The sequence below is a fragment of the Ceratotherium simum genome, chromosome 23 (assembly GCF_057802395.1).
Source record: "Ceratotherium simum simum isolate JZ-2026a chromosome 23, ASM5780239v1, whole genome shotgun sequence".
Classification (NCBI taxonomy): domain Eukaryota; kingdom Metazoa; phylum Chordata; class Mammalia; order Perissodactyla; family Rhinocerotidae; genus Ceratotherium; species Ceratotherium simum.
The window spans coordinates 11184911-11209962 of NC_141922.1; the positions used below are offsets into that span (position 1 = coordinate 11184911).

General features: G+C 48.2%; 1 protein-coding gene across 1 annotated transcript; it reads left to right on the forward strand.

Moving 5' to 3' along the window:
* Positions 1-784: 784 nt before the first annotated feature.
* OC90 (otoconin 90) lies at positions 785-24851 on the forward strand. The gene is made up of 13 exons (XM_087447445.1): positions 785-881; positions 2188-2244; positions 4256-4430; positions 6621-6733; positions 8587-8715; positions 8880-8921; positions 10266-10316; positions 12600-12647; positions 14735-14788; positions 18045-18161; positions 19129-19300; positions 21946-22052; positions 24556-24851. Exons 1-13 carry the CDS (start codon positions 785-787, stop codon positions 24849-24851), a joined length of 1458 nt encoding a protein of 485 aa, XP_087303571.1.
* Positions 24852-25052: the final 201 nt, after the last annotated feature.

A 25052-nucleotide genomic window follows, 5' to 3' on the forward strand; every position in this document is an offset into this window, starting at 1 on the left:
CTGGAAGGGGAAAAATACAATGTGGACAAGTCTATAAGCTCTCTGAGCCCCTAGGGAGCTGGTCCCTGATTGAACTGAGATTCCAACTCCCATCTATTTGTCCCCATTTCCCCAAGCTGCATCCTCACGCTCCCACTATGATGCGATGTTGACTGAAGATGGTGGTAGTATTTGGGTACTGGTATAGGCCCTTCACCCTATCATCATTTTCCCCCAAGCAATTTTTCTCGAGGTGCTGTTTCTAGACTATTAGCTTTGAAACCACCTGGGAGCTTGTTAAAAATACCTATTTCTGAGCCCCACTCCAGACCTGTTGGATCAGACCTGAGTGAGGGCACAGAGATCAGAATGTTTACTGAGCCTGCATCCCAGGTGAGCTTGACGCTGATAGTGTGGAAAACCCCTTCCTCAATCATAAATTCCTTGGGGGCCAAGGTCGTTTCCATGTCTGTATTTATTTCTACCAATCTTTCATCTCAAGACACTCCAAACAAACATGCAGTCTAAATTAAAATGGCATGCTTCATATGCAACAACAGCTTCAAGATAAGTCCCCAAATCTCCCTATCATCAACCAGAAGGCCACTCTTAAAGCTAACCAATGCAAAATACTGGGGCCACCCCGGCCACTCCTTTTTTTTCTTCAAGAGCTACCACAGAGATCTGGCATATAGCAGGTACTAGAAAAATATGCATAGAATTGAATTTACATTCATCCTTGTTGCCATCCGTCCTGGCTGCCACCTCCCCGCCTTAGTTCAGCAAGTGGGCAGTGGCAGTGTTCATGCTAACCCTGCTCTTCTCCTCAATTATAGGGGGCCATCCTCTGGACACCCCACACCTTCCACGGGAGCTGCCTCCAGGACTCTCAAAAAATATCAGTAAGGATTCTTTCAACTTTTCTTAAGAGATCTAGCTGGGTAGAAATTTGCCTAGGATATTAGCAGAGAAAATGATCCCTTCTAAATATACCCTAGAGCCACTGCTGGGGCATTTGTAGGTAAAGTGATTCAAATGAGACTCAAAAGCCCTTCCCTCAACAGTCTTTCCTGGTATCTGATCCACCATTGGTCTCTTCTTTAAAGTACTAAAGACTCCCATCAAAAGACAAAAGTCGCCTGAAAGGAGAAACTAGGAGAAGGAAGTAAATGTGCTTATCATAGGGTTATATGGTAACTGTATTTTAGCTTCACTTTGAGCTCTGAGCTTCCTAGAAGGCAGGACAAAAAGAGAAAGGTGATGTATTGCAGCACTCTAGTTATTAGAAAAGAGGATTTTTAATTGTTCTTTGGGGAGGGGAAAGTTTTCCTGGTAATGGATTATAAAGATCTGTCAGGTGGGTTCTTATATGGGTATTACTGAAGAACATAATGCATAGTGAACTAGCTGGTGATGGTAGCCCTGAATTAAGGGTTCATTTCTGACTTTTCAGACAGGTGAGCTGAGTCAACCAAATTTTTTGTGCGTGAGCCCATGCAAGCAAAGTGGTCAGTCCCACCCAGACCCAAATGACAATTTGGTCTCTCTCCAAACGGCATAACCCCATGGGAAGTGCAATGCCCACCAGGAGGCCTTCTTCAGGTAGATGTTTAGACTGACAGGTCACACTTAGCACTTAGAAGAATCAAGCCCAGGTAACACGATGTGCCAGGGGCAGCCATTCCTCTTCAGGAACAGTGGCCTGGCAGCAATCTACACAGCAGTCCAGGAGCCCCTAGATCACAGCACGGGGACAAGGGAATGTGGCTCACGTGGAGCAGCCACAGGACCCTCCCTGGCCTGGAAGCTTCATTTATCGTAGGAATCAGTATCTCTAGTAACAACTTCATAGGTATAATTTCTAGGATGCCCAGAAGGGACATCCTCAGCTGCAAGAGTTATCACACTGAGGGAGATCCAAAATGATGACTTCACACCGGGTATTTATAGTTCACCCATAGTGCCTGCCAGTCCAGATACACCTTATCATCCAGGGGTCTTTTTATCATTGAGCAATGTTGCCTAGTAACACAGTTCCCATGTCATCTTATCGGGTCTCCATGGTAACCTGTGTTACTAGCAAGTTAGCCCAAGGTCAAATCTATCTTTAGAGAAAGGCTTTGACTTACTCTTCACCCAGGGGATGGACACGGAAGCGGAAAGGGAGAAACCACACTCTCTAATTTGTTTTCTCTTCCTTCCACTAAGATATCACATTCTTCAATGGGGTGTTTAAAAACGTGGAAAATGTGGCTGAAATTTTTGGTAAGTTAAATTTGAAATTGCTTTTATCCACCAGGTGTCAGGGCATAGGGGTTGTGTGGGAAATCTAAGGAAATTACCAGGGTCTTGGTCTCTGCACTCTGAGCTCCCGCGGCACTCCCTAGCAAGCTCCCAACAATGAGATCCAGGTTCTGACGAGGGTAGCAGTGCCTTTTATTGCAGGGAGGGTCACTGAGTAGCCAGGTGCCTTCAGAGTCCTTACTTCATTAGTCCTGACCACAACCTGGCCAGGAGGGGAATGGGATCCCCATTTCACAGGTGAGGAAACTGAGGCTAAGGGAGCTAAGTGACTTGCCCAGGGCCACACAGCTAGAAGGGAGAAGTCCTTCTCTGAGTCCTGAGCTTAGACCCCCTACAACAAAGTGCTTTTATTTTCTCTCCTCAACTAATAAATATAAATGCTAAGAATTTCAAAAGGTGTCAAATATTCCATTGATCAATCACATATCTATCATGTGACTATCAACTGCAGGACACCATGATGGCTCCTATCATTGATTACTAAAAATATCCCAAAATAAGATTATCATATGATTGACAGGAGCAAGGAGACTCTGAACTGCTGTTGGATTAAACAATGCTGAGCATGACTGCGCTTAAAATGTATAGATGACTAAGTGGGGTGGCCTGTCAATTTCTGAATGAAAATGCATGTTTATATAAACACACACACACGGAAACCTTAGAGTGTCTTTTTCCACCAGTATAGAATCATTTCTTCCTGTTTCTGATTAGGCCGTGTGGACACAAAACATGGGAAAGGAAGTTTGAATGAGAACAGAACTCGAAAAACAGTCCAGGGTGGAGCTGGTCCTCACAGGCTACTCTTTGATCCCCGCAAGCTCCCTCTTGTGACCCTGTGCATTAAGTCAGTGCTGTGGGATCAACCCATTTAGCACTTACTGATCCTCCAGTCAGAAAGGCAGAGTGGAGAGGGTGAGCACGCCATTTAGAGTCCAAAAACTGGATACCAGTTTTGTGCCAATTTTGTTTGCAAGAGTCTTTTTGTTTAGGGCAAGTCGTCATTGCTGGTTGATACCTCTGCATGTCTCTGACCTTCAGTTTCTTTAGCTGTGAAATGGAGGTGACAGAATAGCATCTGCCTTGCAGAAGTAACATGAGGTTTACGGGACAATAGACCAAGTGAATGCTGTCTAAAGCATTACTCTATCATTCTTAGCTATTGTTAAGCACCTATCACAGTTTCTGGCACACAGTAGGTGCCCCCAAATTATTAGTGTCTGTACCCCTTCTCTGACTTATGATTCTTTAGTGCCAGGACTGTATCATCTGGGATCCATTCAGCAAACTAATAGTGACTTAAACAATAAAGACATTTAATCATCTCACATAGGCCATCTGAGGGCACCAGGACTGGTGCAGCAGCTCACGTGTATCACAGACCCAGCAGGCTCATTCTATCTTGCCGCGCTGCTACCCTGAGCATATGGGTTTTTCATCTTTAGGCGTGGGGCCTCAGGGTTGCAAGGTGGTTGCTGCAGTTCCAGCCAGCATATCCTCACTGACATTCAAGGAAGGAGAAAGGTGTAGATCAAAAGGATCTTCTCACATGCCTTTATTCTTTATTAGGAAAAAAAATGTTTTCTGAAAACCTCTAACAGACTTCCCCTTCAGTTGTTTTGGCCAGATCTGGGTCACATGCTCAGCCCTAGACCAGCCACTGTCCTGGAAGCACGGGATTACCATGCCCAGCTGAGAATGATCATGAAACTTCGCCAGGGATTTGGGGAGAAGGCTCAGCTTCCTTGAGTACTTGTCAGTTTTGTTGGCAGGAAGAGGGGATACTGGCCGTTACCAACAGGGACCACGGCTTATAAACCTGCCTCTCTTCAGTTGTCCTGAACAGTCCTGAGCCCACAGTAGGTGCTCAGTCGCTTGAGGCAGCACCATCAGCCCAAGGGGTAGGAGGTCCGGGAGCAGGGGCTCCCTCTTGGACTCTGGTTCCCAGCGCGCCCTGCTCCGCCTCCCCCAGATTGCCTGGGCTCCCGCTTCACCTGGCTGCAGGCCGTCCTCACCAGCTTCCCCGCGCTGCTGCAGTTCGTGAGCGGCATGAAGTGTGTGGCCGGGCTCTGCCCCCGGGACTTCGAAGACTACGGCTGCGCCTGCAGGTTTGAGATGGAAGGGCTGCCTGTGGACGAGTCTGACAGGTGAGCAAGACCAAAAGGTGGGCTCCTGGAGGCCTGGCTGCTACTCAGGCAGAGCACGGACAAGGAAAGCTCCCCGGACTGCGTGCGTGTGCATGAGTGTGTATGGGCGTATGCAATAAAATTTAAAACCTTAGCAGCGTCAAGTGTTAGTAGGGGTATGGCAAATAGATACGGGTAGCGGGAGGGTCAATTGGGAAAACGTGGCGGTACCTGTTGGAGTATTAAGGCATATCACCTATGACCCAGTAATCCCAATTCTCTGTTCCTATGGACCCTGTGACCTTAAGCAAGTTATTTAACTTTGCGTTCCAGTTTCTTCATCTGTAAAATGGAGATAATAATAATACCTACCTCATAGAGTTATTATTGAGGATTAAATCACCAAATTAAAGTGATTGGGATTCTGCCTGGCTTATTAAGTCTTCAAGATTATTAGTGGTTGGTCGCAACAGTAACAGTAATAGTGGGGCTGTAATAGTAATAGTGATAGTAATGATAGTAGTAGTGATAGCAGTAGTAGCAGTCATAGTAGGGCCATAGTAGTAGTATTAATAGCAACAATAGTAGTGATAGCAGTTGTCATAGTAGCTGTAGTAGTATTAGTAGTAACAGCAGTAGTCACAGTAGTAATAGCAACAGCAGCTGCAGTGTAGCAATAGTAGCAGTACTAGTAAAGCCATGGTAGTAGTAGTAGTAGGAGTAGAAGTAATAGTAACAATAGTAGTAGTAACAGTTGTCACAGTAGCTGTAGTAGTATTAGTAGTAACGATAGTGGTAACAGTAGTAATAGCAACAGCAGCAGCAGTACTAGTAAACCTGTAGTGGTGGTAGTAGTAGCAGCAGTAGTAAGAGCAGTAATTGGAGCCACAGTGACTGCAGGAGCAGCAGCAGCCACAGTATGGAAGCAGGAAAGTGAACCCTCATCTCACCTCTACTCGAGGAACCAAGTCTCCACCTCATTGCTTTTATACCTGTGCCCAAATCCAGTGTGATGGAGCATGTGCTCTCATCTACACAGACCCGCAGAAGGTAGAGAAGGACTCCTCTTTGTAACACATCAGACAGCCCACTGGTGTCACTTGCTTCTGGACAAAAGGGCAGTTTCGCATCTCTGGGACCATGAGCACATCCTGGAGCCAGCTCATTGACATTCAGACAGGGAGAGGCTGATTCTGTACGGGGCATGGTGCCAGGGCCACTTCTGGAATGTGTTTTCCTTTAAGGTCCTCCCTTACCAATTCCCTTAGTTATTAAAACACCTTGTACACCTAGAAGTCAAAGAAATGAAGCAGTAATTCATCACTGTCTAAATGATCAAAGCACCGATGGCCCAAAGCTGGCAGAATAGTGGGTCACACCCAATTTCAATTACTTTACACAGTTCAGTTGATTGGGGTGGGAATTTCCAAACTCCTGGAGGAAAGGTTGTTTCCACCTTGAGCTTGCACATCAGATTCCAAGAATAATTGCTACCATTAAGTGCCTAACCCATGGCAGGATCAATATGGACGTTTTCTTGAATTCCAAAAATTTTTATGAGTTAGGTGGTGTGAGAAGCTTAGTAGCTTGCTCAAGGCCATCAGCTGCCTGTATATTTTTTCTTCATTACATTGGTCTCCACTTACCTCCTGTGTGCACTGTAAGAGCCACGTGACTCCCATGTTTAGCGTCTGCCTCGCTCTGTGATGGATCTTGACCTTGGCAAATTATAGTGCCCCGTGTGTCTCAGTCTCTACATATGTAAATGCTCATAATAATAATAGCAGGGGCTGGCCTGGTGGCGCAAGCAGTTAAGTGCGCGCGCTCCACTGCGGCGGCCCGGGGTTCGGATCCCGGGTGCACACGGATGCACCGCTTGTTAAGCCATGCTGTGGCGGCGGCCCATATAAAGTAGAGGAAGATGGGCATGGATGTTAGCCCAGAGCCAGTCTTCCTCAGCAAAAAACAGGAGGATTGGCGTCAGATGTTAGCTCAGGGCTGGTCTTCCTCACAAAAAATAATAAAATAATAATAATAATAGCACCTCCTGCACAGGTAATACAATTCAAGTATTGTGTGTGTGTGTGCACTGAGTATTTGAAACAGACCACTGCCAGGAACCATCCAGAGATACAGAACGATCATGCGCTGCCTGCCCCTCTGCTAACCCTAACCCACGCTCTCACCCTGACCCTCCCCACTGTGCCACAGCTGCTGCTTCCAGCATCGCAGGTGCTACGAGGAGGCCGCTGAGATGGACTGTCTCCAAGACCCTGCCAAGCTTAGCACAGATGTCGACTGCATCAGCAAGACCATCACGTGTGGTGAGCATCTCCAGGTGTCCCAGGGGCTGGGCTGAGAAATGACAGTTAGGCACCCCAGGCCTGGACCAGGCCAAAGGCTTCCAGGGGCCACCCTCAACATCATCGCCACTGGCAACATGACTGTCTGTACCAGAGCCCCATGACGGCCGGATCTACGGCGTCTGCACCTTACATGAAGTAGATGAGCAATAAATGCTTTTTGAATTGTTTTTGAAATAATAATAGATCAGCAGATTATTTGATTTATAATTTTATACTTGTTGCAACCCTGGGAGCTTGGGACGGGCATTGCTGCTAAGCGGCTTGGAAGGGCTACAAAATGGGGAGGAGAAAGCCTGCTTCAGAGATTTTATGAAAATTAAATAATGTTCATAAAGCACTTAACACGGTGACTGGCATGTGTTGAGAACTCAACGATGGCAGTAGAGGTAGAGGCAGTGATGGATGAACAAGGCTTGCGGGTGTTGCTGTTTGTAAGAATCAGACACACATGGGTTCAAATCTCAGCTCTCCACCTTGCTGTGTGATGCCAGGAATTTTATTTCATGTCTTTGGGCAATCCTGGCAGAAGAAGAAGAATAGGCAAAGGCACAAAGGGAGAGGAGCATGGCGGGTAGGGAGACCGTGTTAGAGCCAACCTGGATGAGTGCCTGTTGTGTGACATAGGCTTTATACACAGCAACTCTGACCATCCTAACTACCCTATTAGACGGGGGTCATTGTTCCCAGTTTTCAGACAAAGAGAGTTTCTCAGAGAAATTAAATAACTTGCCCAAAGTCACACTGCTGCTAAGTGGCAGAGCCAGGGTTTGAACTCAGTTTCGATTGACTCCAAAGTCCAGGTAACAAGGACTGGCCGGAGGATGGAGCCTCCAGAAGGAGTGAGGTGAGCCATCGGTGTAAATCACTAGGTGAGGTACATAGCAAATCCAGAAAACACCATTCATTCATTCATTCAACAGATACCTTCTGAGCATCTGCACCAAGTGCAAGACATCGTCTAGGTGTTGGGGATATCCTGACCTTCTGGAATTTCCTCATGGTTTTCAGACACTGAAAATATCGAAAATAAGTTATATAGTATGTTAGATAGTGACAAGAGCTATGGAGGAAAATAAATTGGGGAAAAGGCATAGGGAGGGCCGGGGTGGGGGTTCCTATTTACATAGGAAAGTCAAGAGAAGTCTCCTGAGAAGATGACAGTTGAGCAAAGACTGAGACGAGGCAGGAAGCGAGAAGAGCAGCACAGATGGAGGACACACCACGTGGGTGGACCCCGAGCCTCCAGGGGCCTGGTGTGTTTGAGAAACAGGGGCCAGTGAGTCAGAAATGGGGTGATGAGAGAGGAGTGTAAGGAGCTGAGATCTGAGAAGGAACAGGGGCAGTGGCTTTTACTTTGAGTTGGGAAGTTGTTGGAGGGTTCTGAACACAAAAAAAGACATGGTTTGACCTGAGTTTTCAAAGGATTGTTCTGGCTGTCTAAAGAGAATAGACTGGGCAGCAGGAGGGGAGGCAGGGAGACTAGGCAGGAGGCCATTGACATAACCCAGGCAAGAGATGGCCTGGCCCAGAGTAGTGGAGTGGAGATGGAGAGACATGGTCAGACCCTAAATAGGCTGCAAGTAGAGCCAATAGGATGGCCTGATGGGTTGGGTGTGAGAGAGAAGAGGAGCGGGTATGACTCCAGGTTGGGCCTATGCAGCTGGAGAGATGGAGTTGACACATATGAGATGAAGACTGCAAGAGGAGCGGGGTTTTGTCGGGCAGATGAGGAGTCAGCTTTGGAGTCTGCATAAACTCTAAGGATTCCAAGTGAGGTCTTCCAACCGGCTCTGCCCTTGCTCTGTGCACAGAGTCCAGGGACCCTTGTGAGCGCCTGCTGTGTACCTGCGACAAGGCTGCTATAGAGTGCTTGGCTCAGTCCAGTATCAACTCTTCTCTGAACCTTCTGGACACTTCCTTCTGTCTGGCTCAGCCTCCAGGTAGGAAGAACGGGCCCTGCATCAGCGGTGGGGTTGATGATCTGGGGCAGGAGCTGGTATGGGACCAATCACTGCTGTGTAGCTTCAGATGCTAAGTCCAGCACCTTCTAACATCCCCCAAATCCACTGCTCTAAGGAGACTTTCCAATGTGTTTTCTTTTCAGAGACAACCAGCAGGAAAGAGCTGACAATGCTTCTGCCCAGAGGTAAGGCCTTCCAGGGAAACTAGCTCCTACTCAGACCACAGGGGCCAGCTACTGATGGGAGCCGGTGCATGCACCTCGGGGCCTGCCTCACAGAAGCTGGAGTGACCTATGGCACTGGAGATGTCCCCACCTCCCCCTGGCCAGGAGATCCCATTGCTTCTGATAAATGCAATTCAACCATCCAACATCAAACGGCCCTAGTGCAAACATTGTCCCTTGCTACATGGACGGGTATGGATTTCATCCAGTTAGGATGTAGACCTCAAGTTCTTTCTCTCTCCTTGCTGACTCTATAGTCAGAGCCCTGGTATGCAGTGTGACCAGGACAAGGTCTAGTGCTCAGACGGAGCAAGGCCTCTCCCAGCTGGGTGAGCTCCTGACCACCGAGGCAGCCCAGGAGCAGAACTGCTGCCTCCCTCCTCTGCCCTCCAGAGCCTGCAGCAAGAGGGGCACCTGGATCCAGATGGAGGCTCTTTCAAGGGGAGGCTGCTTTTAGTGTGTCTCTTTTCAGGGCAGGGTAGGCTCTTCATAACTGTCTATTGAACTAAGCAGTTGGTGATTCCTGTTCTAAAACATGCATCTTATGAAAAAAGCAAGAGTTAAATTTATGCCTGTCATTCCTTGTTCACGGAAGTTCCCACAATCTCTCAGTCTCAACATCATGGGTACCTGGGGAGAGGAAGTTCAAGGTGTACCTCTGCAGAGCATCCCTCCTTTCCTGAGGCTGGGGTCTCTTTCTCAGAACTAGCCCTGCAGTGTTTGATGAAGAGGAAGATGATGTAGCTGTGTGTGCATAGATTTGTGGGTGTGCACACATGTGTATATGAGTGTGTGTGCATGGGTGTATGCAGAAATGTGTGCTTGTGAATGGGTGTGAGTAGGTGCGTGTGTGCCCATGTGCACCTGTGTGTATGGGTGTGTGTGTGCATGTTGTATCTCTATGTATCTTCTGAGTCCAGTGCTCTTTTTCCTCTGCCACCTGCCTCCCTTTTGAACAGAGGTCTCCTCAAGTCGGGATACCATACTCCACAGCCACAAACCTTCAGGGTTTGCAGCCCTGTCATTACCTTCAGCCCGTGTCCGAAGGTCACCTTCTCCACCAGAACCCAGCACTGGCTGGAGGCCCTCCTGAGCTGGGGCCTTGCTGGACACCCCCAGGTTCTGGGAGGTGTGAGAGAGGCAAGGGAATCCTAAGACAGGATGAACAGCCCTTCTCTGGCAACACCATTTACAGTCCCCTTCCTCCCTTGGTCCAGCAGTCCCCAGCCTGTCCTTTGAGACTGTTGGCACTTGGTGTTGACACTGTGTCCATCAGTCATTGCTATTGGGGGCTCTCTTTTTCAGTGGTTCCTGTGGAGCCCACCGACACTGGCCTGATGGCCCTCTCAGGAGAAGGTGAGCACCAGGGGACTAGCCTGTACCCCATACTCATGTTTCAATTGTGCCATCTGCCTACTCGCTGGAATTGGCCCCTGTAAAATGCCCCCTGCTGGGTTTGCAATGGAACTGCTTCAAGTACATTCCAGAGCCACTCCTTGTTCCTCCTGACCCCCAGATCTCTTCTCTACTTGCTCAGCTTTCTTCCACACCCCTAGTCCCACCTCGGTAGAATTGTCAGATAAAATGCAAGATGCCCACCCTCAACAATGTGAAGTTGAATTTCAGAGGAACAACAAATACTTTTTTAGTATAAGTATGTTCCAGAGTTGGCATGGGTGAACTCATACTAAAAAGTTGTTTGTTGTTGATGTGAAAGCCAAATTGAACCAGGCACCCTGTATTTTTATTTGCTAAATCTGGCAACTCTACACCTCAGGGAGACCACTCTGTACAACCACCTCCCTAGAAGTTTGTTTCTTTCTCTCCTCTGCTGCTGCTGCTGCTGCGAGGACAGAAGCAGAGGCTCATGGTGCAGCTCCCTTCTGGCTGTCCTCTGTGTCCAAGGGCATCTCATCCTCAACGCTCCGAGACAGCTTGTGCCTTGGGGCCCAGTCTAGAGAAAAGAGAAAATGGCACCTACACTGAACCCGAGCCCCACCATGTGCCCTGCCCAAGCAGCAACCATTCCCAGCATGACTGGCAGGGGCCACTTCCATTCTAAATTGAGGATACACTGTGGACTTCATGGCCCCATCAGACAATCACAACCCCAAACTGGTATTTTTTCCAATTTCTTCAGCCTCAACCATCATAACCTTTGGCATGACCCTGGGAAAGATGCAAAGGAAATAAGCTTCCTCAAGGAGCCTAGAGTCTAACTGGAGATAGTGGATACACTCACACCTTCACCACCCAACACACACACACTCAAACCCAGGACCTAGGCAATGCCCACAGGTGCCCTCCAGAGGAGGAAGAAGCCTGAAAAACCAACCACACATGAGGGCCGGCCCTATGACGTAGTGGCTAAGTTCAGTGCACTTCACTTTGGCAGCCCGGGTTCATGGGTTTGGATCCTGGGTGTGGACCTACACCACTCATCAGCCATGCTGTGGCAGTGACCCACATACAAAATAGAGGAAGACTGGCACAGATGTTAGCTCAGGGTTAATCTTCCTCAAGCAAAAAAAGAGGGAGATTGGCGACAGATGTTAGCTCAGGGAGAATCTTCCTCAGCAAAAAAAAAAAAATAAATAAATAAATCACAGAACTGCAGGTGAGACAGTTTGCAAGGACAAGATATAGGGCTTGTAACTATTCTCACCATCACGTAATGAAACAATTATGTTTTGGAGTCAAGCAGATCTGGAATGAAATCCTGGCTTTCCCATTTTTCAGCTATGTGACTTTGGAAGCATGGTTTAATCTCTCTAAGCTTCAAATCCTTCATTTGCATAAAGGAGGGATCAGCAAATTTTTTTTGTAAAGGGCCAGATAGTAAATATTTTAGACTTTGTGGGCCATAGGATCTCTGTCACAACTACTCAACTCTGCCATTGCAGCAGGAAAACAGCCAGAGACAACTGTAACTGGGTGAGTATGGCTGTGTTGCAATAAAACTTTATTTACAAAGACAGGCCACTGGGCCACAGTTCAACAATCCCTGGAAAGGGATGATTATACCTATCCCTTAGGGTAGCAGAAGGATTAAATGAGAGGGAGCCTAGGAAGATTCTGGACAAGCATCTTCTTCCAGGAATTTCAGTGTGGCTACAAAAATAGCACACACCATCCAATCACATGCAGGATACTGGACGACTTGCTTAAAATACACAATCTCACTTAATGCTCACACAACCCCCTGAAATAATTGCTATAATCTCCATATTAAGATGGTAAATTGAGAAGGAGAGAGAAGTTGTCCAAGACACAGAGCTGACTGGCAGGGCTGGGAGTTGAGGCCTCCGATGTGTCCTTCCTGACTTCTAGACTAAACTCCCTCTTAAGCTGCCTTCCCACAAGGACCTGTTCCAATCAGGGGAAAGAATGGCCCTTTCTCCCAAAGAGGTCGTTTGCTGATCTCCTTGCCTAAATACAGGACTGACCCTATCTGGCTCCTTGTCCACTGAACCGGGACTTAATTGAGCACCAATGTGCAGACACATTCCCCGATGAAATTGCCATGACCTTCACTCCTCGTCCCTCAGCCCCCAAACCTGTTTCATTCGCAGGTGACCCCTGCCTAGCTTTCATGCCAAGCTGGATCAATAACAGAAGTTGGGTGGTTTCTTTTCACAGTGGCTGCTGAGACCCGAGGTGACCGACTGACCACTCTCTCCAGGACAAGTAAGCAGAGGGGACTTATGAGGAGGACAGCATGGAATCCAGTGGAAATGCCATCCAAACATTTGTGTTCAGTTCTGGTGACCACTTTTTGACAGGGTCTGGAGGAAATATTATTGTACCCATTTTGCAGATTATGTACGAAACTGAGGCTCTGGGAGGTTAAAAGTTCCAGTGACTTGCTGGACGGGTCTCTAACCCCAGACTTCAGGCTGTAAGACTTGTTTTCTTTCCACTATACAATAGTGACTCACTGAGAACCACCTTTTACCTAAAAATGTCTAGGCCAAGATGTCATCAGAAGAATTAACCTAACCATTTACTTTGCTCGTGGTGATTAGTAACCATTGATCCTTTATTAATAAGCATAAATTACTGATAATAACTACTTACTAATTACTAAGAATGAATAAGTAAACAAATGGACTCCTTGGCTAACAGGCAGTGACATTGTTGAGGATCTGGATGTGCCAGCATGTTCCTGAGCCCCTACACACGTTCTTTGAGTTATCCTGGTCCTAGGAGGCCCATTATTATCTCCGTTTTACAGACAAAAGAGAAGCTCTGAGAGGTAGAGTCATTTGCCTGGGGTGGTACAGCTTAGCATTCCTTTAGTTCTGAATCTGTACATTCTGCCTTTGAAGAGAACCATTGCCCCAGCTTAGAGCTGTTGAGATTCTTTCTTTGATGGAACATTTGTGTCTACATCAGTAAATTCACAGCCTGATTTTCACATAGCAGCATCATAATCTTGATCTTTTAAACACTGAATTTAAGGCAATTCCTTCCTTTTCAAAGCATTTTGGAGTTACATCTCTAGCTCTTTGTGATATAGTCAGAAGTGAAATAGCAGCCTCGCGTAGTGGTTAGGAGGGTCACCTTTAGCCAGGTGGCCTGGGTTTGCATTCTGCCACTTCCTGGCTCTGTGACCTTGAGCAAGTGATCTAACTTTCTGTGTGCCCCCTTTCTCACCTCTGAATGAGGGTGAGCATAGCACTAACTCACAGGGTTATTACTGAGTTAATACATGCAAAGCACTTAGCGCCATATCTGGCATGCAGTAGGTCGTAGTCTGTTTTGGCTGCTATAACAAAGTACCACAGCCTGGGTAGCTATAAACAACAGAAACTTATTTCTCACGGTTCCGGAGGCTGGAAGTCCAAGATCAAGGCGCCAGCACGGTCAAGTTCTGGTGAGAGTCCGTTTCCTGCTTCAGAGATGGCCACCTCCTCAGCTGAAAACTCAATGGCAGAAGGGGCAAGAGAGCTCTCTGGCATCTCTTTTATAAGGGCACTGATTCCATTCATGACCGTTCTTCCTTATGACCTAGTCACTTCCCAAAGTGCCCACCCCCAATACCATCATATTTTTTTTTCATAACTTTATTTATTTATTTATTTTTCCCCCAAAGCCCCAGTAGATAGTTGTATGTCATAGCTGCACATCCTTCTAGTTGCTGTATGTGGGACGCGGCCTCAGCATGGCCGGAGAAGCGGTGCGTCGGTGCACGCCCAGGATCCGAACCCGGGCCGCCAGCAGTGGAGCGCGTGCACTTAACCACTAAGCCATGGGGCCGGCCCCCAATACCATCATATTGAGGGTTGGGTTTCAACACATGAATTTTGGGGGGACACTAACATTCAGTCTATAGCATAGTAGGAGCTTAACAACTCTTCAACAACAACAGCAAACTCATTTTACAGAGAAACTGAGGCTCAGTGGCCTTCCTGGAGCCACATAGAAAGCAACTGGAGTCACAGAATTCTGCTGCCCCGTTTATCTCTGTTCAAAAAAATGTTATTAAAAAGTTTTTTTCTGTGTGCTCAAATTCTGGAGAAGTCTGCTTTCCCAAAGTATTTCAAAGACTCACCTGCTTCCACCCTGACAAGTTGCAGCTGCGCTTGCCTGTGTCTGGGAGGTCTTTCTGGCTCAGCTGTGACCCTGCCATCACTAGCTCTCCTGGGAGGCGACCAGGGGCAAAACGAAGAGCATGGTGCCCCCTGCGCCCGGAGGGATAGAGTCACCTCTACAAACCACGGTGGGACAGGCTGGGGTTGACACTCACCCTGTCTCTCTTCTTTTGGGAACAGGACCAGGCCAAGCCCAGGAAGGCACGGAAGCCCAGAGGGCCACACCCCCCCCAGGTAAGCACACTCAGCTTCCCCTGCCTCCCTGTATATCGTTGTCCCCTATCCATTTATGAAATCAGGTGTGTTTCAAAAAATGGAAGAAATCATTGACGCCAACTTACTTTTATACCCAAAGGTAGACAAATGAAATTAAAAGATAGATCCATTAGTAGGAAGAAATGGAAGGTTATCTGCTACAGACACATTTAGAAAAACACAGAAAACTATTTAGTTTTCTATTTAAATCACCTGTAATTCCACGTTATAAAGATAGCCACTTTTTTGTGTGTGTGAGGAAGACTAGCCCTGAGCTAACATCTGTTGCCAATCCTCCTCCTTTTTGCTGAGGAAGATTGGCCCTGGGCTAACATCCGTGTCCATCTTCCTCGACTTTATATGAGATGCCTGCCACAGTGCGTCCCAATGAGCAGTGTGTAGGTCTGTGAATGGGATCCAAACCCGCGAACCCCAGGCCACCAGAAGTGGAGCGCGCGGACTTAACCACTATGTCACTGGGCCGGCCCCAAAGATAACCACTTTTAATATTTAAAGATGCTTTCTTCTAGTCTCCTCCTTCCACCAAGCAGATCTATGAACATGAATAAAATGAATTTGAGATCACTTACCAGCCATAGTTTTGCAGTCTGAGTTGTGTCACTTAATACAATGTGATAATATTCCCCTGACACTAAATATTTTTCTGTAACATGATTGTTAGTGGCTGTACAATAGTTCCTTGTATGGAATCCCATACTTGATTTAACCAATTATTTCTAACATTTGTTGTTATAAATAATAGATATGCACTTTCTTTATGCTGCTCCCCTTCTGATTAATTTGTCAGGATAAACGCCTAGAAGTTGAATCACTGAATAAAGGGCATAATCATTTCAGTGCTCTCGATATGTTGCCAAATGGCCCCGGAGAAGGGTTAAACCACTCTACACTCGTGTGCACATTCCAGGAGCCAATACAGGGTACTATTATTTAAAAACAAACAAAAAACCTCTACCCATTTTAATAGAAAAAAGATGGTAGCTCATTTTTTTCCCTTCTCCTCTCTGATGAAAATTGAAAGTGGTACTTTTTGTACCTGAGCTGGTCTGGCCTGTCACCATGAGACCTTTCGACCAGGCCTGGACAGAATTCCCAAATCTTATCCGAATTTACGGAGCTGGGTCATCAGTATCAGAGCTCAGGGTATCAAGACTTGGGCTGACTTGGCCCTGAGCTGCCCTGTGACCTTCTCAGTACGGAAGGTGAGGGGGAGAGAGGAATTTACTCCCCAGTGGGGTGGCCGGTCCAGAGGGGTGGTTAATACCAAATGCCCTCATCTAAGGGGAGTGTGGGGGCCTCAAATTTGATTAGCACCAATAATCCAGAAAGTTCTTCCTCAGGGGTGAGGGCTTCCAGCAGGAGACTCGGACTTGACAGGGAACAGACTCTGGGCTTCTGGGAGCTCCATCTACTTGTAGAACTTTCCACCTGGAGAGTCTTTCACCCCAGATTAGATGGACAGATGTTTTCACATTCACTGAGTGATTCTAATGGCTACTCTTAGCTGTTTCCTTGTTGCCAGGCATTTGGCTGGAAGGATTATTCAAACACCAAAACGGGTATTATTAATATAATTTAATAAATGGAGAAATTAAAATCGAGGAGGCTATGTGATTTGCCCAAGGTCATCCATCTAGTATGTGACTGAGATAAAAGTCAACCTCTGATTTCTTTACCTCTAAAAGTATGTTCTCCCCACTCGACCGCACTGACTTGGGGAGTTTTGTCAAAGAGAAACAGAGCCTGACGTTTGTTGAAAGTGGCAGGACAGGTTTTATTCAGACTTCTGCAGCAGGGGAGAGAGATGTCAGCATAAACTGAGCTCCACTCGGATCTGTGCAGAGGTGACCGGGTGTGTTAAAGGGAGAATGAGGGAGGAGGGGGGCGGGAACCAGGAGCGCCCCAGCAGAGACAGGGAAGTGAGCAATTTCAAAAAGCGTATAGGGGGCTGTTTTCCCAGAACTGTTAGCCAAGGCAGGTGTTGGGTCAGGGTAGGTCTCAAACAGTAAATTCTCTTGCCTGCTTTGAGCTTTCTCAGGCAGGAACTTAAGAGGGATCAGGGGGCTGGGTCATCCAAGCGGCATGGCTGGAGCTGTTACAAACCAGGCTAAGGTTTGTTTAACCCTTTTAGTGGGGTAGGGGAGTGGACAAAATTCTTTCTGCCAAGGGTTTGCACTTCTCAAAGGCCAAGGTTGAGGCCTAGTTGAGAAGAGGGCTCAGAGGAGCCTGACTGAAGTTTGGTCAAGGAGAGAGCCTTTGTCAGTTTCTAGTAGTCAGGAGCCCTGTGGAAAGAAAGTAGCTAACAGATTTCCATTTGTGGGATTGGAGAACATGCTAAACCCAGGAGACTGGGCTTACGACAGGGCTACTACAGCGCTGCTCCTAGCCCATCAGGACTGGAGTGTTCCGTGAGAGGAGACAGAAGCCCAGATGTACGAAGCAAACCAATATGGTGCGTTTGGGGAAAGACTGCAAGTCAGTGGGCCCAAGAGACTCAGGCCTCACCCAGCACTCTGAGAACTGAGCTGGGGGCAGCAGAGGGTGAGGTGGAAGCTACTGATGCTCCCTTTGTCTGGATCAGACAGGGCTGGAGATTTTGGCCTGTGGGCTGGAGACTTTGCTGCCTCCAGCTCAGAGGGCTCGTGGGACTGACACCCAAGAGCAAAGGGGGATGCAAACAGTGCCAGGGAGGCTGTGTGAGGGAGGCCAGATCACGGGCAGCCTTGCTGGCCATGGTAAGAACCTTGCACTTAATTCTGAGTATGATGAGAAGCTATTGCAGTGTCTGGAGGGGTTTGAGGAAGAGTTTTGCTTGTCTAAATTATTGTGGACCAGAAGTTGGCTTAATTTCTCCACCATTCTCTTTATATCTTCACTGTGAGCACCATGATGGGCCTCCATTTGGCAGGCGCATGATAGTAAACATGACACAAACACAGGCCTGAGAGGCTGCAACAGTTCTTCTCTGCGAGATGTCATCCAGATGGTCCAGCATAGGCTCCTGTCAGTTTTCAGGTTATTGTAGAAAATTTGGAAATTCTCACGTAGCTTTCATGGATCCCTGAGACTCTGCCCAAACCCAGTTTGAGGACACTCTCTGAATGCTCTGTTGTTCTGAAATATCTGTGTGCATTTGGCTTTGACCATGTGTTCATCTGCAAATCTCTTCTTGAACCACTTTTTGAATGTAGACCATGAAGTTGTGTGTTTTCAGGATCAGCAGAGATTGTTGCCACAGCTAGAAGTATAAGCACTGTCCCTGCCAGCATGAAATCTTTGGAGTTGGCTGTGTCATCCATCAAAAGTGGTCCTGAGGAAACATCTAGAAAAGGTGAGCAGCAGGCAGGCAGAGAAGTATCTGTCCTCTCTCAGCCTTGTGATCCTTTGATTAGGCCGTTAACAGAGCCCCGAAGGTCACTGTATCACAGTGTGACCTTCTCATCTTGGTGCAACTAGAAGGTGCCATCCCCCTTGCCAGCTGAGCACGTGAGGCTCTGAGGGGATGTGATTTGCCTGTAGCCCCCTGACCAACTGCTCTCACCACTCTTACTGGCCCAGAAGGAAGGAGCTTGGCATCGTTCACACCATGGTTTGTTGGAAAGAAGGAAACGCTTGGGTTTTAATAATCCTCCCTTTGTCTCTCCTCCTTCGGGGTGCCTTTCCAAAGGCCCTACATCTGCAAGGAGCCACAGCCAGTTGGACCCAGAGGAGGACTTTGTTAATATCTGGGCAAGCCCTCCACAGCATGCCATGCAGAGCTGTGGAGAAAGCTGATCTGAGAGGGAGGCTGGGCCAGGACCCCCACCCAACCTATGGTGATAGAGTTTGTATAGGAGACTAGCCTAACTCACCCAAAGTTACAGGCAGAGGAGGAGGGGAGGAGGGAGTGGGGAGGCAGAAAGAAAGACAGAGGCAGAGAAAGAGAATCCAGATTCTGAAAGGCAGGCCCTGCCAGGGTGTGCTAGCCTGATGGAGCCAGGCAGCCTAAGAAGACAGCCAGGATGCCCCCAGGCTGCTGGGCCCTGTGGGGGCCTGAGCGAGACACAGTTACTCCACTCAGTAATAAAATGTGGCCTGAAGAGCATCTTTGGTCCTGACGAGTCTCCATGCCTTAGGGGGATTTAAGACTTGCTCTCTGAAAGACAAGTTGTCTCAGACAGGGGTACTAGCCTGAAAACAGTTTCGCCAGAAGAACGGCGATGGGAGACAGAGAACACAGGGTCTCCTCGTCCCATCAGTGCCTGTGTGGATCACTGCCCACGTTCCTTGCTCCCCTGAGAGTCCTTGTTTCTCATCAGCCTGTGACAGGTTCACCTTCCTGCACCTGGGAAGCGAGGACAACACGTGGGTGATGCCACAGCTTGGAGAGATGCTCTTTTGTCTGACATCCCGGTGCCCAGAGGAATTTGAATCTTACGGCTGTTACTGTGGCCAAGAAGGACGAGGTGAACCGAGGGACGCTCTGGACAGGTAGGGACAGGAAGGGGTGGCAGGCCAGCGGTGCTGATGCTGCCAGCAGCGAGGTGATGAGCCTCCTCCACGGTGGACATCACTGCAGACTGCACAGAGAGCTCGTTGCACGCACTATCTCACTCAGGGTGGCTCGCTGCCATTATAGGCCCATTTTCCTGCTGAGCAGCTGCAGCTCAAACTTGTCTGAGGTCTTTCGGCTATGAAGGGACAGAGCCAGATGGATCCAGATCTTTTGATTTGGGAGTCTAGAGCTCTTTTATCCCTACCACAAATACTTTCCAGCTGCCCTAAGAGGGTCGATCTGCAAAGACACTTCAGAAGCCCCCAAATCTGCCTATTTTGCAATGAGCAACACGTAGAATTGGGGTCTCCAGTTGATTTGCTCTGCAAGAGGCCACACTGAAATTAGCTTCTCAGCAACTTTTAAATGTAACTGCTAAATTTTATATCTACCACTCTTGGAAGAATTTTCACTGACCTCATTCATTCATTCATTCATTTATATATGCATTCAACCCACATTTCTTGAGCTTTTGCTCTGTGCTAGGCACTATGCTAGGTGGTGGAGACACAAAAATGATTAAATCTAAACAAAGCAGACCAAAACAAACTGCCTGTGCCCAACAGGAGCTTGCAAAGTGAAAGAGATGGACAATTAAACAAAAATACCACCCAATATAATAAATGTGGTGGGAGAAACAGGAAATGATGGAGAAATCAACCTGAGAGGAGTTTGAGGAACATTCTGAGAGCAGAGTTGATAAAGTCTAAAGACTGATTGCACATGTGCCCCAGTCCACGGCCAAGTGAGAGCTCTGCATTGAAAAGGCATATGCCCCCCTCGGATGGTGTGGTTGCCAAGGGGAAATCAACCACTATGGCTGATATTGAAAAAAGGAAACAGACAATCTTGTTGTAGTTAATACAAAGGATACGGTAATGGCAGGAACATGGAACATGTCAACTATAGGTCACATGGTGTCTGGATGGCTGTATTACTCACCCACCCACCCACCTCCTCCGTAGTTCCTTGTCCCGTCTCCACTGCACAGTCATCCAGGCCCATCATCCACCCTCCGCAGGGCATTCAGTGAAATCAGGGGCTCTGCTGCACAGGCAGCCTTCAAAACTTACCTCCACCAGGTGACACTCAGAAGTGTTTATTCTAGCAAAGCATGTACCACACTGTGGAATCATAAGCATGTTTACATTAGGAGTTTGACAAATATGGCCTCCACTCTCCAAGACAGAGAACAATTTAAATACTGCTCTTGAGTCCACAGCACCCAATGATATAAGGCAAACGATAGACATCGAGGCAGCAGTAGTCACTGTGTTCTGTGGAGCCCCATGGAAAGAAAGTGGGGTGCTTTTGAAGAGGTTCCTCATCACTGACCAGACTGCACAACAACATGAGATTTGACCAGGCAGGCAAGTAAGTCATCATACGGCTTCCTCGGCGTCCATAAGGAAGCAACTGAAAACCTGAACTCCCTAGCCTTGACTAAGGAAGAGTCAGTCAAAATGGTATCATTTTCTGCAAGAGTCTCTTTTCAAAACCATGCATACTTTACATTCTGGACAATTTGAGTGATTCTCAAGGGTACCTTGATCATATATGATTTCTAATTCACTGACTTCTGATCTTAACTATTCTATTAACTACCCACGGCCGCCCACCCCAGCCCAATGCACACACAAGATAGCATGACTCTGCTGTAAGAACAGCCGAACGGGGGCTGCCATTCGTAGCCGTCACCAAGCTCCAGCCATTGGCCATGTGACAGGGGAGGTGGAGCTGTTCCTTGACTGCTGGCCACCTGGAGAGGTTGGTGAAGCTGACTTGGCTGAGCACAGTGCTATCAAATCTGCGAGTCTCTGACTGAGCCCTGCTCTGGCCGTGGCCTCCAAGATCCAGTGAGAGTTACTGAAGGACAGGGAACAGTTGAAACGGGAGGACTTAGGGAGCAATTGTAGCCCCTATTGGCTGGAGCTATCATAAGTTTCCTCGGGATGTCCATCGGGCTGGGGGGACACTGGACACTGTGAGGCTTTATCAGGCCAGATGGGCGGGTCTAAAAAGCAAGACACTGATTTCTTCCCATGTTTACTGAGGTCTTGCTCCCTGCTGGACACTGTTAAGCTCAAGATAGTTACTCTGCTCTCTTTCAAAGCTGGGGACAAAGTGGGGTGCCCTATTGATGTGTGACTAACTGATCTATTATATAAAAGGTGGGTGGAGGGGTCACCACTAGCCCATATGGTACCTTTGTGCACAATGAAAATGGTACCCCTTCCTTAAGACCTTTTATTTCCATCTGTTAGAAAATTATTGTAATAAATATGCAAATCACCCATCTTTGCAATCAACAGAGTCATAATGAAAATACAAAAAAAAATTTTAAATAATAAGATACATATGGTGTGACTGATACTGCCTTAGCTGTGGCATCTTTGTGCAGTACACAACCTGAGCAACCACAGATGGTGGTCCTTGATGTGTATATACATCAGTCCTAAATGCACTGGAAAGGAGCACTGGCTTCTCTCATTACAATAGGGGGTGTGGGACAAGCAGGTCTTGAGGTAGTTCCTGGGGAAGCTGGGAGCTCTGGGCAGTAAAAGGTTTTCCTTGGTCTTAGGTGCTGTTTGTCCCATCACTGCTGCCTGGAGCAGGTGCGAAGGCTAGGCTGCCTGCCCGAGAGGCTTCCTCAGTCACCGGTGGTGTGCGTGGATGGTGCGCCCAAGTGTAAGTGCTGTGGGGCTGCACAGTGAGGTATTACTTCATTCTGGTCAGCATCACAGCCACAGCCCATGCTTATGGATGCTTTCCCAAGCCTTTCTCAGCTGTTATGTGACTTATACTCTTCTTAACTCTGTACCCCTGCACATACGTACCCCTGTCCCACTAAGGAGGAGACTCAAGTTCAAGAAGCTAAGTCAGCTGCCCGAAGTCACAGAGCTGGTTAGGAAGCAAACAGCCCAGGCGCACTGAGTGCTTGCGATGCGCCCTTCTAAGCTCTCGAGATGCGTCAGCAGAGTTGATCCTCACGACAGTCCTACGAGGTGGCACTCTGAGTCTTCCTGGCTCATGCAGGCGGCCAAGGCGCCAGATCATACAGGAAGAAGTGCTAGCACTGGGATTGGGGCTGTAAAACCAGACTGCCTCAGAGCCAGGACGAGTCTTCACTGCACCAGGGGGTCTCTTTTCCTAACAAGCAGAAACCTTTACCCAAGTGAGATCTCTGAGAAACAAAAGGGGAGTGGCTCTGGCTGAAGAGAATGGTGGGCCTGCAGCCCACTCCTCCCTATCCTGGAAGCCCGAGGCTCCTCTGGGGCCGTTCAGGGCATCAGGGGACATGTGAAAACTGCCACACCCCATGAGCACCACTCTTACAGTGAGGCTTGCTTTAGTGCTGGCTTTTTCTACATTCTCTGGCTCCGTGTCCACGTCCACATCAGTGGAGGCACTTCCCTTAGGCTTTGCAGTTTAAATGGAAATGCTCCCCATAGCATCTCACAAGAGCTCCGTGAGGGTTTGCTCTCATCCTCATTTTTTGTCTGGGGAGGCCCGCTGGCTGAGCCTTCAGTCCCCCTTCCTTCCTCTGCGCTCCCTCAGCACACTGCACGGACCTCCATGCCATCCGGTCCTGTAGGATCACGTGCGCCTCTCACTTCTCGGGAGCTCTGTGCTTACACATCAGTCATCATTCATTCATTCATTCATTCAATTACCCAGTTGTCCAACAAACCTTCACTGGGAACTAGGAAAACAATAAACATGCATGATCCTTGCCTCAAACTGCTCACAGCCTGGAAGGAAGAGAGACAAGCAAGTAACTATCCTAATCTCATGTAATACGTCCAGGCAGGTAGTACAGGTGCCCCGGGAGCACGGGTAAAGGGGGTTTGAGCCTGCAGAGTTTGGCAGTGAGGATGGAGAATTCAGAAGTCAGAGGAGGTAGTGAGGTGAGATCTTACAGGAGGTTAACAGATTCCCAGGTGGCCACGCCGGTGTGGGTGTTCCAAGAAAGGGGAAGAGAAAAATCGTGGCATTTGGGGACCTCCTGGCAGTTTAGGAACTACACATGGTTCTGTGTCACTGGGACAGAAAGTGGGAGTTGGAGGGCTGCTGTGGTGCAAGGTGAGGTTGGGGAGATAGGTAAGTAACAGACCATGAAGCCAAGTCTGAAACAGTGACATTCTGTCCTTCGGGGGACGAGGAGCCGGGGGTGGGTTTAGAGCCCCTGAGTGACAGGATCAGATTATTATTGTTGGATGATGCAGTCATGGCGTGAGGTCTCACCTGCTCAGCTGGAGGGTCCTCCACGCCTCCGCTCTCACAGAATCCAGGAGCCCTGCATTTGTGGTTCTAACTATGGAGCTTCAGTGAACCGGTTCCGAGCCTCTGTGGACTCTGAGCTGCGTCCTGTCCCAGATCCCGGTGTCGGGTCACGAGAAATGAGGGCATCTCGGAGCTGCTCTGTGCCTTCCTGACACTAGGCACAGGGGCGGAAGGAGAGAGCTGCTTTGGGGGAGCAGGCTTGTGTGTGTCCATTCTGCTCTTTTTGTTTTTCCTCGCCTCTTTCTGCTCCCTGCTGTTGAAATGCAACAAGGGCGTCTGGGCTGATGTCAAGGCCAGTGCAGGGGATTTGGAGGGTAGTGTGATGAGAAAAAATCTGGTTGATCTGGTTGATGAATACTCCATGGTAGGATCCGACAAAAAAAATTAAGCAGACCAAATACGTCTTTGAAAACTACAGATAACAAGGATAATATTGGCAGAGCGCTTATCTATGTCTAAGCACCTTCAAACCCATTATTTCATTTGAGTCACAGATGTTATCCATCCCCACCTCCACTACATGCAACTGAACATTCAAGAACTAGGGAAGGGTTGCCAGATCTAGCAAATAAAAATAACAAAAAAAAATAAATTCTGCTGTGATAGAAGGAACCATAGGGTGGGATTGGATGGGAGTCCACAGGAAAGACACTTCATTTAGTCGGAGGCTCCAGGAAGCTTTCTGGAGGAGGAGACGCTAACAGGTGTCTTGACAGACAAGTATGAGTTAACGAGGAGGAGAAAGTCAAGAATATTCCCAGTAGAGGGATCAGTGTATGTCAGACGCCAAGAGGTTCAAGATAGGGGATGGGATGACAGGCTGAAGGGGCAGTCAGGCTGGCCAAGGAGGCCTTCACATGCCATCCTACGATATCTCATGTCTGCTACTCTGTTCTTGCCCTCTAAGGTGTCGGGCAGAGCCTGTGTGTGAAGCTGCTTTGTGCCTGTGACCAGACAGCGGCCGAGTGCATGGCCTCTGCCTTCTTTAACCAAAGCCTCAAGACATCAGGCAGACAAGAGTGCCAGGGCCACCAGCTATCCTGCGAGGACGGCATGGGCGGAGGGCCTTCAGCTTCCTCCCTTGGCTCCAGCTCTGAGGAGAACAGTGAGGAAGCCACGCCCCACATGGACGGCCTAAGAAGAACCAGAATATTTATGGGGCAGTCACTTGGTCCTCTGGGGAGGCCACAAGGTCCCAGATAGATCCCCAGAGAAAATGACAAGCATACCCTGTAGTTCTGTTCCTCCCGTGACCTTCACCTCTTTGGGCTCAGTCTCCTCCTCTATCCTCCTCTGTCCTCTAAGCAGAGGCTCAAAGGGAAGAGAGGCAGCGAGACTCTCAGTTCACATTCAAATGTGCCTCTGGAGAAGGTAGACGAGGGGTGCTTCCACACTTCCTGTGGT

Coding starts and splice junctions, on each gene's coding strand:
- OC90 (XM_087447445.1), top strand. CDS start 785: ATGCTAACCCTGCTCTTCTCCTCAATTATAGGGGGCCATCCTCTGGAC. Junction 14,789..18,044: donor GAGGGCCACACCCCCCCCAG/GTAAGCACACTC, acceptor GTGTGTTTTCAG/GATCAGCAGAGATTGTTGCC. Junction 19,301..21,945: donor CCGAGGGACGCTCTGGACAG/GTAGGGACAGGA, acceptor CCTTGGTCTTAG/GTGCTGTTTGTCCCATCACT.